This window comes from Rhamphochromis longiceps, linkage group LG6 (genome assembly GCF_057381845.1).
Source record: "Rhamphochromis longiceps isolate RC_006_pf linkage group LG6, R_longiceps_female_GT1.1, whole genome shotgun sequence".
NCBI lineage: Eukaryota > Metazoa > Chordata > Actinopteri > Cichliformes > Cichlidae > Rhamphochromis > Rhamphochromis longiceps.
In genome coordinates this window covers 13,264,600-13,277,267 of record NC_140562.1, presented here as the reverse complement: position 1 = coordinate 13,277,267, position 12,668 = coordinate 13,264,600, and the positions used below count along the sequence as shown (strand labels likewise).

Sequence of the window (12,668 nt, the reverse complement as noted above, 5' to 3'; positions counted from 1 at the left end):
GTAATTGGCAATGTGTAACATGACATGAGACAGTAGCAATCATGATGATATATTAATTTATTTTTTCTTTAGACACAAACTTCTCAGGATATCTGACTTTGGAAGCGGAAAAACCCCCAAAAACAAACAGAAAAACATCACTATCCTTAGGCTCTAATCAGTCAACAAGTCAAAAGTCCATCGTTTAAACTGCATTATTGTAAGAACCTAACAAAGGAGACTCTGCTCTTTGTCTATTTTCAGTCCTTTTTAATCAGTTACTGCGTCGATAAACATGTTCATATTTATTTTACCAAAGATTACACAAGATTACAAAGTGTAGGTGTCTTTGAGTCCGTGAGCTGCCAACAGGTGGAGACTTGAGGTGGTGGGACGGGGTTAAGAAGTTCAGTTTAGTGTCCACATATTGTTGACTTTAATCACAAATCATCTATCAGTATATAAAAGATGAACAAAAAAAAAAAAATCCCCAGTGGTGTATTATTAATACAGGAGCTTTTTGGACATTCTGGGAAATTTTGCTATCGTGCTGCTGGCTGTGGCTTCACAGGAGGAAGTCATACAAATCCCAAATGACCAAACTTCAATAGCAACAACAGCACAAGTGATGCAGCCTAAAACCATCGGTCACAGGTCCTTCCTGTTATCACAAATGTTTCCCTCTCCCATCTGATATGACGTGCTCGGGCACGGCGCGGGTGTACCACTCCGACCATCCACCGTCATACACCGACACCCCCGGGTGCCCGCACTCGTGGGCCGCCAGTGCCACGTGGCACGCGGTCACTGCAGAGCCGCATAAGACACAAAGCGGGCAGTCGAGATCCACACCAGCACGGGCAAACAGAGCCTGGAGTTGTTCCTTTGGCAGGAAGTGGCCAGAAGGTGACAGGAAGGCGTGGAAAGGAATGCTGATGGAGCCAGGGATGTGGCCCGGCTCTGTGTCTGTCAATCAGAAAGAGCAGATACATTCAGAATATGATTAAATAATCTGAAATAGCAAATGTGTACTCTTAATTAATTAAGAAATGGGCAGTTACACAGAAACATGCAATTAAAAAGACCTTTAGAGATCTTGATTAGCCTTGGTGAGGCTTTTAAGTCATGCTAACCCTGTGTTGATCCCTTCTATTTTTCTCAGTCTGGATTATGTTCTACACTTTGAATGTGGACTACAGTAAAATTCTTGAGCTGTTGCTCTTTATTCTAAATATTTTGCAGGGAAAATGGAAAATATGTGCAGCAATTTATTGAAACACATACAAAGATACATGGAAATACAGTATATGAGGCAAAAACAGAGTTTGTCATTATTTGGTTAGACAACCTTTATTCTTCAACACAGCCCAAACTCTCTTAGACAAGCTTTCTTGTCATTTCTTTAAGTAGCAAGTAGTAACTATGACATCACCCATTGACTAGTAAGTGAAGTCTCGCTGTGATGCATTTTCATCATTGTGACTGTGGTGTTTTAAAACCACATGTGGCAAGCAACTGTGAAACCAATGACACTGCACAATCACTGGGTAAAGGCTTACTATTGAAGTTGTGCCAGCCATTAAAAAGAATTCATGTTTACGGCACTTCTGTTTTGGCTTTACTTTTTAGACCTTTCTAGCTACACCCCTCCTTGATGTAGTCTCTAATCCTGGAGTGACCTTTTACATCACAAATAATTTTACCACACATGTTTAGTGCCATTAGTAAAACTGTTATGATCCCCATTTCTGAATAACTTGTTATACAGTACACATGATTAGCAAATCATTATAATCTGCCTTTGTATTGACCGCCTCTTATTACGGCATTTCCATCTCCACTCTGCTAGCATCAGAAAGAGTAAGAGGCGTAAGTTATATTGGTCCAGCTCAGCTGCACTCGACTCTGAATAAATCAGTAGAGAGGCATGAGTCAGAGGACTGTTAAAGTCCATGACCAAAGATGACAGTCTTAAATATAAGATAAAAAAAACGGAACATAATGTGATCATTGATGACTCAACCCTGTGATCTTTTGGCTACAGAAGGACCATGTGGACGAAACCCCAGAAAGGGTTTTCTTCAGATCACATTTTAAATGTGAAAAAAAAAATAGCCAGGTGTTAATAAACCACAACCACACTGGGACAGGCGGTATTTTAGTCTTGACTATATCAGTTATAGTGGGAAATTGGTTCAGTGTTTCAAAAGCAAAACTCTGAATTGAGGAAAAGAAAGCGAAACCCGCATTTGCTACGTTTTTACTACCACAGACAAATATGTGTGTTTGTATCGATGTTTGATATGAAAACAGACATTACAAAAACTGATGCTTATACTCCCAAGGGAGTCAATCAGAAGAGCAGATTTAGCATGTGAAAGTTTTATTTGTTTCCCCCAAAATTAAATCCAGGTTGGATTTACACATGCAATGAAAAGGGAAGTTTTTTTTGTTTTTTTTTAAGAGAGCAGTCAGAAAGGTCACTGCTCAAACTGCTTTCAGAAGTGTTCTGCCTGCAGAGGAGCCCTGTAACAGCACATCAGAGCTTTACCCTCTAACAGTGTGTGTACTGTGAGACGTATATGGATAAGACATCTATACCTTATCACTGTTTTGTCCATTCACTGAGTGCCGTCTTTAAAAACATCAGCAGATCAAAGGTTGGACTATTGCTGCATCTAAACGTTTAACCATTCACTTTGTCTGCTACTGTGGCACAGCAGTGTGTGTGTGTGTGTGTGTGTGTGTGTGTGTGTGTGTGTGTGTGTGTGTGTGTGTGTGTGTGTGTGTGTGTGTGTGTGGTTCATTGACTATAGCTAAAATGTGGGCTAAGTACGGCCTGTCTGCCTGACCTCTTTTCATGTTTGTGTTGTTCAGTCATCCAAGCCGCAAACTCCATAAAACTCTATGTAATGTACAAGGAACTAGCAAACCATTATCTTGTCCCCCCCATTGCATACCCGTGTCACCCTGACGTCACTGTCAGAGTCAAACTGTAATTGTGTTTTATAAGATACTAATTATTGTCCATGTTTGTTCATTAATTATCCCATCACTAGTAAAGAGAGGAGTATCAGGGGTCAATAACATAAAATATCATGAGCCATGATATCCTCCCCAATAATAACTTATTGTGACACGTTTGTGTGTCTATCCACCTCCACTGCCATCAGTTTGAAGTCTGAAGTGTACAACTGCCAGAAAAACAAATCTGCGCAGACAACAGGAAGACATTTGGAGAATTTCAAACTGGTAATTGATACCCGCCTCCAGGTGCAATCCTCGAACCAGTTTTTGATCAGTCATTCTTAAACACTCTTAAACAAGTTGACTGGTTCAATCATTCTGTTTATCTTAAAAACAGGCACAATAAGATCATCAATGTTGTCTATAAACCCTTTAATGAAAAAGTTACTATCAACAATGCACGTAATAAAAGCTACTGTGGGACGTTACTGTGAGTCACTCAGTCATCACTTTGACCAAGATAAAAATTCTATTAAAAAAATGCATGTCACCATCTTTTCCAAGGGAAAAGAGTGTAACGTTGGGTTCTTTAGAAGTATTTCAGTTACACACGGACATGAGTCAGGCCGGAAATCCTGGCACAAGTGTGTCCCAACAATAGCTGAGTTGTGAAGTTATCTTAATCATAATCAACGCATTTGTCATCAAGAGGCAATAAGAATAAAGATACAGTACACGCCCCCTCATGTCAGTGTGCCTGTAGTCTGAGGATGCTATTTGAAATAAGGGTGTCAGTAATCTGAAAATGTAATGAAGTTATGAGAAGAATGGATCTCTTCAAAAGCCTGAGTGGGGCACGCAGGACTGTAACCATGTAACCATCATAAAGGCTCTAATGCAGACTACTCACTGTCTCTGGGTTCAGGGTCCAGTCCTTTGAACCTGCCTGTGGGCCTGGCATCCACCACCTGGAACTTTTTAGTCTCCAGGTTATCCAGGATATCCTCATAGGTTTTTATCCACGAGCGGTTCAGAGAGGCTTTGAACTCGGTCGCTGTGGGTCTGACGTACCGGTCACTCACAGGTCGACCCTCCAGCTCCCAGTTCCTGAGCCCCCCATTGAGCATAGAGACCGCACTGTGCCCGAACACTCGGAACATCCACCACACGCGGGGCGCCGAGAACGCCCCGAACTCGCTGCCATCGTAGACCACGACGTGCGTGTCGTTTTCTATTCCCAATTTCCCGACGTATTCCGCAAAATAGTCCTCTGACGGCAACATATGGTCCAGAGGAGAGGTTTTATCACAGCACTGGTCAATGTCAAAGAAAGCTGCTCCCGGCACATGCTTCTTCTTGAACTCGGTCTTTGCGTTTCTCCGCAGTTTGGGCAAATACCACGAAGTGTCCAAGACCCGCATTTTCCCCTGGACCTTTACAGCCTGAGCCAGCCACTTAGAGGTGACCAGAGCGGTGGCTTGGAGAGCCATGGTGAACTGGAGATGCAGACAGGCTACAAAGTTTACCTAAGTTTCACAATATTTAACAAAACCGAGCCAAAAGTCGGGAGCGGTCGAGTGAGCAAAGGTACTAATGGTGGCGAGAGAGCGCAAGCCAAACCGTCACGCCCCTCGGCTCACCTGACACTGATAAAAGTGAAAGGGGGACACAGTAAAAATGGCATTAGCCTACATTTTAGACAAAGTCTGAACCGACACTCATTCATAAGTCTGCAGCGAGACATGCACATTTTTCCAACTCCAACAGAAAACGTAATCTATTAACCTATCTCCGTGTGAAGTGAAAATAACAGAGGATTGGAGCCACTTGTTCCATATTTGAACAAGATCAAATATTGTAGCATATTTGATTTGAGAGTTGGCAGTTCTGTTTTGATACTACTACTACTACTACTAAAATGGCCTGTATTTGTATAGCGCTTTACTTAGTCCCTAAGGACCCCAAAGCGCTTTACACTACATTCAGTCATCCACACATTCACACACACATTCACACATTGGTGATGGCAAGCTACGTTGTAGCCACAGCTGCCCTGGGGCGCACTGACTACTACTACTACTAATAATAATAAGAAGAAGAAGAATAAGAAGAATAAAAATTTAAAACTAAAGTAATTGAAATAGCACAACAGGTCATCCAGGTAGGAACTTTGTTCATTTTACATCGTCAAGCCGACTGCTTTTAACCGACGCACGCGAGCTTGCCGGATGTTTATGGAACCACATGTTGTTACCCGGTTATAAAAGCACATTTCTGTGGATGTAGTTTGTGGAAAGTAGAAGAAAACGTTTGTAGATTGAATCAGGATGTCGGCTTCGTTGATCAGGAGAGGACTGGAGCTGCTGAGCAATGACATTAAAGGTCAGTTTAGCCTCTTGAGCTTGCTGTGCCAGTTGGCTAACAGTATTGGATATTAGCGCTCTCGCTATTATAATTCTGACCATAACTTGTGACTGATCTGTTTTTTTTTTTTTTTACATTGTTATAGTTAGGCCGTAATAGAGGGGGTTTACAATGTTGCTTTAAGGTCTAAAATTGATTACTTGAATATTATTTCGGAGGTTTTCACGTTGTCGTCATTAAACCATAGCAACGTAGAGCCCGAAGAAGACGTATTTGAATAACGGTACTATGCTTAACCTCAACCTACATAACATTCCTGTGAGGAAAGCAATTCCTCATCCGGGTGAGCGGGTACTTGGTCTCAGCACAGCTGATGTCAGGAGGACCCTGAGAAGAACTGACGTACCCAAGCAGCGCCTCGGGACTGGTGCTCAAGGAATGTGCTGACCAGCTGGGTCATGTCCTCACAGACCTCTTCAATACCTCACTGAACCATGCAGTTGTACCATCATTCTTCAAGAATTTTACCATTATACTAGTTCCTAAAAACAGTCCACAGTTCCATGTCTTAATGATTATCACCTTTTAGGACTCACAATGTGCATTTCAGTTCCGCATTCAACACAAATCATCTCCCAGCATGAAAGCATGCGGCAAGTGGAGACAATTGATGGGGACTGGTGTACCACACACAGCTTCTCATCAATAACATTGTGGAGGAGGTGGACAGCAGCACTAAGTTTCTAGCTTTGTTCTCTTGTAATGGGAGCACAGCAATGTCTGCACTTCCTGTCTCAGATGAAGAGTGTGTATTTGGAGCAGAAGAGCCAGATTCTCCAAGTTTCTTTCTCATAGCCATCAGGCTTCTAAATTCTATTTTTTTTTTAATACCCCTCCCATCTACACACACACACACACACACACACACACACACACACACAGTGGACCACACTTGGACTGATCTCCCTGCTGCTGTGATACTCCATTGCTATCTATAAGTGTAATACACTGGTAATTTAACAATACTGCTGTTTTTTTATGCATTTCACATTCATTTTTTTATAGCTCTGTTTGTTACTACAATTTTTATTAATGTTGTGAGCCAGTGCAACACGATTCCATTCAGATATGCTATAATTAGTGTATAGCTTTTGAATGACAAAAAGATCGATTCACACTCTTAAAAGAACATGTTTCCTTGTCTGCAGCTTACTTTGGGTTTTGTGCGTGTCTTTTTGCCATGTGTTTCCTGCCAGATGTCACTAAAGTGAAGAAGAAGCAGCAGCAGACCCCCAGCTCAGCCACAGTGATGGAGCTGGTGAGCACCAAGCGGCAGGGAGTTACCAAGCAGGTCAAAAGACTGCAAGGCCGTCTCGGGCCTGGCAAGAGCAAAGCCACTGTTAAAGACAAGAGGATCAAGTCTGCAGTGGGTCAGTCTGCTTGCTGTATTTCAGTCTTCTTCATGCTTAGAATAAAAGACATCTGTGAAAAAGTAAAAACAATTGGTACAGAGGCTTTTGCGTTTTTATGTAAGGACCAGTAGGTGGCAGCATTGGTCTTAAACTCAGTTGTAAAATGTACAGCCTTCCACTGAAAAAGAACTTAAACCTGAATAATTGTTCTGTTACTCTTTTACAGTCTAGTTGATGTTGCTCTAAATTTCTTGTTCTTTGGTTTGAATTGTAGAGGAGTTCAGGAAGAAGCAGGGGAAGAGCCATTTGAGTGAGAACCTCAAATACTTTATGGCAACTGGCTGTAAAGCAACAGATTCTGACACACTGAAGGTAACCAGGTCATCAGTCCCTCACATTTTACAAGTGCTGTCATTGTCTGTGACTTTTATCTCTTCTTGAAACACTGGAGTCCAAAATGTTAAGCAGGATTTAAAAAGAAGAGTCATATTTACATAAAAAAGCAGCTTGCTCACAGCCACAAAAACACTGGTGGCATCCGGTGGTATCTCTCAGCCTGCTCGTAGATTCAGCAGTGGTATCAATTTTAATGTCGGCAAAAAATAAACTGTACAGTAAAGATCCAAATCCCAGGATTTTATTTATTTATTTTTTGCATTATTGATAACCCAAATAGATTCATAGCCATCACTGGCTACTGATGAACTGCTTTTGTTGTCTACAGGTGGCCCTAACGTGCTGATTTGATTTCTGTCTGACATAGATCGTGAACCACAATAAAGGGAGGCAGTCAAGAAATCACCCGGACAGGCCTGTGAAGAAGGCCAAAGAGGCAAAGTCTTTGTTCACAGAGGAGGAGTTCCAGCAGTTTCAGAAGGAATACTTTGGCAGGACTGTGGAGGAAAAGAAATAAAACAGACACAAAGACACTGCGCCCACAGCAGAAGCTCCAGGGCTGCGTTTGGAGGATCGAAGTGGATTTCTGGACCAGATTTTGTTCTCATTAATGTTCATGTAGTGTCTGTATGGTTCAGGGTTTTTTTTTTTTTTTCTTTTTCTTTTTTTTCTTTCAAGGGTGTCTGTGTGAGTAATGTGTACATTTTGAACCAACCACAGGTTGAAGTTCATAGACAAAGTATGAAAAATCATTGACAAAGAGACAGGAAATGACTGAGATATGACTTGTGTCAGTCATAGCTCGCGAGTCCTTTGTTTCATTGTTTGTGAACTACAAACGTAATGAAGCTCACCTTTAATTCACAGCCAAGAAAAACACCATATTCATGGCTTAATAACCAGATAAGCTTAGCAAGAGCCATTACAGGGCGGTGTGAGAGAGCAAATTCCTGAAATTATGGGCTTATGGATGACTTATACAATACATTTCTGTTTCTCATCCCTTCTTCTTTGATAACTTCTTAGAATTTTTTATTTTTTTTTAAGATTATTGAATTATTTTTTCAATAAAAGCTGTAATTCTGGGAATAAAGCTGCATGACACACTCGCTAGATATAAAGATATTAGTTGCTAATTAATCAATTATTAAATAATATCACAGTCAACACAAAGGTTTGTTATTTCTATTGCAACGACCTTGAATTAATAGCTTCCATCATTTTCATCATTCCTCCTATAAACACTTGTTTTGATATGGTCGTCCTCAAACTTGTTGCTTTATTAAAGTAATGAAATAATGACTCCTGTCATGGGTTTATTCTTGTTCAGTTCAGATTACAGTCTTTCTCTACTGGTTTGGCTCATTTCTTGAAACAGAAATTACATTCTCAAAACTCTAAGATCATTTGGCAAAACACTTACAGTTTAGCACAACACTATAGCTCACCTGCAAAAGCTCATATCTCTTCCAAAACTGTTCACTCGGGCTTCAATCTACATCCCTTTCTCATTTAAACAGTCAGTGTCTCCAAAATGGCAAAGATCCTTCTCAATAGCTTTGGCTCATTTCTCGACACAGATTGGACATTCTCATCATTCTTGGTGCTTTTGTCAAACTAAACCTGGATGGTTGATCACAACAACATGGTCCACCTGCAAAAGCTCATATCTCCCCTAAAACAGTTCACTCATGTGTCAAAACTATATTTCTTTCTAATCTGAATAGTCAGTGCCCCCAAAATGCATCGTCCCTTTGGCATTGTGTGAGTACTGCCATACAAAATGTTTAGATGTTTTGTCACTATAGCAGAGGACCAACAATATACAACAGAAAAGAGTAGCCTCCAAGGTTTGACATCACAGATTGCACTCACACTACCAAGGAAATTATAACCATTTATTATTCACATGCAAAGAAAGTTTTATACATATGTAAAAAGAAAATGTACATTACAGTAGTAAATTGTATGAACACAAAATCGGCCACGTTTTCGGCCCTTGGCCAGGTTGAAGCCAGCTTTATCCACGAACACCAGGATGTGAGGGGTCTCATGTCCTTCCAATGCCATTATTCTCTAAAATAGAGTAAAGAACGTAAAATCAGTCATACAGAAGAATCATATACTACAGTTAGACAATTACATGTTCTCCCTCACAGGTTCAATATACTACAGGCCACTACTCCAGTGGTTCTAAACTAGTGATAGGCCTATGAGGAAGTACTGCAGGGGTATTTGATAGAAAGGGGAGTGGGAAATACTGATGACTTACTGAGATGTTACAGTAAAACCTACAATATTAGATAGATTTGATTGGGAGACAACAAAATAAGGATTATAATGAGAATTGTATCATACAGTAAACTGCAGTTTTCTGTTGAAATTGTTGAAGTCAGATGAAGCAAATACTGATTCTGAAATCAGGTAAAGGAGGTATTGAAACCAAATAAGTGTTTCAAGAAATGAGCCAAACCAATGGAGAAAAACTGTAATATTTTGCTTTTATTAGGTTAAAAGGTGAACTAATAAGGTTTGGAGGGGAAGAGCACAGACATTTTCACTCTTTACATTTTTTTTAAAGATTAACCAAAAAAAGCTGTTTCATTTAGTGAGCTCTTAACTGTTTCCCCTTCGAGATGGGCTTTTTTGTTTAAGGGAAAGAGTGCCACCATAGACCTAAAGGGTTTCCACCATTTTTCATGTTTTTTTAATTACTCATGTCGTCAAGGCAAATCAGAACACCACATCCTCTTTTCTCAGAAAAAAGGAGTCAAACTTGAGTCGAAGAAATGTTTAGGGTACAACGTGAACAACCCAGACATGGACATGATGGCACACTAAAGCACTGGTACGTTCTTAATGTGATTTTTCGCAGTGGCTGTTTGGCTAGTGTGCATAAGTGACTTTAGAACCCTAAATTTCATCATAGTTATATCATTAACATTTTTCTAACATTGTGTTTTAACGTTATATTAATATGGGACATAATGCTATGAATGCTACACATTTGTTGACAAAAACAATATTTTGGAGTAAATTAATCTGCAGGATTACATAATATTTCATAAGGAAGTCATGTCTTTATCATCTGTATCATCTTTAGCCTTTTAGACCCTCTAACCCCAAATAACATCAGCCTGTTTAATGCTCTGATGTAGTTTCCATCTTAAGAAAATTTTATTTTATAGTTCAATGTATATAAAGTATAATATCAATAGAATGCAGGACCTATCATTTGTACGGCCAAAGTGAGATTGACACTAGTCTTATCAGCTATGTTAGCAAACTAGTATACTAGCTAAAGTTAACAATACTGATGGCTAAAGGAACTCAGCCCACGGCCGTCGTATTCTCCCAGACACATTGCATGCCGACGAAACATCTTAACTTTCTACAACAAAAGTCAAACAAATGACATAAAATAACATTTTCTCTATTTCTGTCAAACATTTAGCTGCATGAGCCTTGCACCTGAACCCTGGGTGCACTGATAGCATAGTCTTTCTTCTTTTAAAACATCTCTAAAAAGTGCATCTGTGCTTCTGTGCTGGTCCCAGACATACAGTCCTCCACAGAATCTGTATTTTTTGCAAACAAACTTTAAATATTTTACTCCATATCACAGACCAAATTTATTTATGGTTTAACTGGCGATTGTAAGACGTCACAGTATCTTTTCAAATACAGTTTAGTATCTTGGTCCATTATTCTACCATTATTTTGAATTTGAGTCCAAAACTTAACTTCAACCATTGTTACATCAGTTTGCAGAGATGTCTCTATGGTCCATATCTTCCATTTTGGATGGTCAGATTTCCAGAAATCAGAATCTGCAAACTTTATTAATCCCTAAGAAAGTTATGTGGGTTACAGTTGCTCCAGTATAAATAACAGTAACAGAACCAGACTAGACTATATAACAATACTATATGTTACAGATTTAAGACATTTAAGAAATAGCACAATATATACAAATCACTCAAGAATAAATATCAAGGATTGACGGAGGTGATTATAAATAAATATCAAGAATGTTGACATGGTGCTCAGCATGCAACAACATAGAGGATAGCACTGACCACAAAAGACTCCGGAGCATTGTCTGACAGATGTTGAAGGACCTCAGAAAATAGAGACGACCTGCTGCTGCGGAGCCTGGGACGGTCTGCTTGCCTCCACCCCGGGGGGAAGGGTAACATCTCTTGGGTCTGGGTTCTGTTTCCCCCTCTGGGGGCGAGGGTACCTGGACCCGGGGTATAGAGTATGTTTGGGGAGTGTGATTGTGTGTACATGTCCATTTATGTCAATCCTTACGTTGGGTGAGTGCTGAGTGTTTGTATATGTGTGCATGAGGGTGGGAATGCATGTTTGTGTCTGTGTGTGCCTGTTTGTCTGTGTCTATATGTCAGGTCGGGTCTTAGACTCCACCTCTCTGGGAACTCCCAGGCCCTCCAAGGCCTATCTCCCCTTACCACACTCCCTGCCGGTGACTGATGCCCTCAGGGGTCGGTGCATTGGTGGTTCTTGGTGTCCGGGGCTGGGCACTCAGGTATGTACCGGCTCACTCCCGGTGGCTACCTGGGTTTTTTTTTTGCTTGTTTTCTATTCTTCTTCTCTCAACAGGTGATCCAGGAGATTTTTTTTTCTCCCCCCCCCCCTTTCTCACTGTCCCTCTCCCCTTCTGTTTTTCCTTTCCTTCCTCTTTCTTTCTCCCTTTCCTATCCCTCACTCATGTCTGTCCCGTCTGTAACATCTGAAAATAAAATATAATAAATAATAAAAACAAAGGTCGATCAAATGGACCAATACGGCAATGCCACGATGATCCATTTGGCAAAGTAAATCCATTGGGTATCCTTGTTGGTCTTCAGACAACAATTCTGATGGCTAAAGAACCAAATGGGACAGGCAAAAAAAAAAAAAAAAAAAAAAAAAAAAAGACAGTTACGCAATGAAAACCTGGCTTTCAGCAATTTTTGTGATTTGGTGGTATATAAATAAAGTTGAATTGAACTGAAAAAAAAAATAGAGACGACTCTGGCCTTTCCTATAAAGTGCAGTGGTGTTTGTAACCCAGTCCAGTTTATTGTTCATGTGTACTCCAAGGTATTTATAGTCCTCCACAATGTCCACATCGACCCCTGGATTGAAACACGGGTCAAGGGTTTCCTGGTCTTCCTAAAGTCCACAATCAATTCCTTAGTTTTGCCACGTTGAGCTGCAGAGGATTCTGCTTGCACCACGTGACGAAGGAGTCAACCACAGCCCGGTACTCTATCTCATCACCCCTGCTGATGCATCCAGCTGATGCTGATATGGTCTGACTACGGGTCAGAGCTGGTCCAGGATGATTTTTCCAGGGTCTTCATGATGTGAGAGGTCAGTGCCATTGGTACTCCTCCAAACAATTTCAATTACGTTCTGCAAAACAAGTCTGGAGGATCTGCTGCAGAAGTACTTTTCAATAATCATTGGTCAGCATCCATCATAGACGTTCAACCTTCCTGGTCTTCATTGATGTTTGAGCCACATCATGAAAAATGCTAAGGA

At 40.6% G+C, this 12,668-nt stretch overlaps 2 protein-coding genes across 2 annotated transcripts; one reads left to right on the top strand and one right to left on the bottom strand.

The window, feature by feature from the left end:
* Positions 1-39: 39 nt before the first annotated feature.
* Positions 40-4,596, bottom strand: LOC146667609 (3-mercaptopyruvate sulfurtransferase-like). The gene is made up of 2 exons (XM_085409271.1): positions 3,857-4,596; positions 40-945 (listed from the first exon to the last, which is right to left on the bottom strand). Exons 1-2 carry the CDS (start codon positions 4,434-4,436, stop codon positions 647-649), a joined length of 879 nt encoding a protein of 292 aa, XP_085265397.1. The 5' UTR covers positions 4,437-4,596; the 3' UTR covers positions 40-646.
* Positions 4,597-5,138: 542 nt separating this feature from the next.
* Positions 5,139-8,420, top strand: rps19bp1 (ribosomal protein S19 binding protein 1). The gene is made up of 4 exons (XM_085409272.1): positions 5,139-5,328; positions 6,567-6,740; positions 6,997-7,094; positions 7,486-8,420. The coding sequence occupies exons 1-4, from the start codon at positions 5,274-5,276 to the stop codon at positions 7,633-7,635; spliced, it is 477 nt and encodes a 158-aa protein (XP_085265398.1). The 5' UTR covers positions 5,139-5,273; the 3' UTR covers positions 7,636-8,420.
* Positions 8,421-12,668: the final 4,248 nt, after the last annotated feature.

What these genes read in the sequence shown, in the direction of transcription:
- LOC146667609 (XM_085409271.1), bottom strand. Translation starts at nt 4,436, where the DNA reads ATGGCTCTCCAAGCCACCGCTCTGGTCACCTCTAAGTGGCTGGCTCAG. An exon ending in GGACCCTGAACCCAGAGACA is followed by an intron (nt 946 to 3,856) that starts GTGAGTAGTCTG and finishes TCTGATTGACAG; the next exon opens with ACACAGAGCCGGGCCACATC.
- rps19bp1 (XM_085409272.1), top strand. Translation starts at nt 5,274, where the DNA reads ATGTCGGCTTCGTTGATCAGGAGAGGACTGGAGCTGCTGAGCAATGAC. An exon ending in GAGGATCAAGTCTGCAGTGG is followed by an intron (nt 6,741 to 6,996) that starts GTCAGTCTGCTT and finishes TTTGAATTGTAG; the next exon opens with AGGAGTTCAGGAAGAAGCAG. An exon ending in CAGATTCTGACACACTGAAG is followed by an intron (nt 7,095 to 7,485) that starts GTAACCAGGTCA and finishes TGTCTGACATAG; the next exon opens with ATCGTGAACCACAATAAAGG.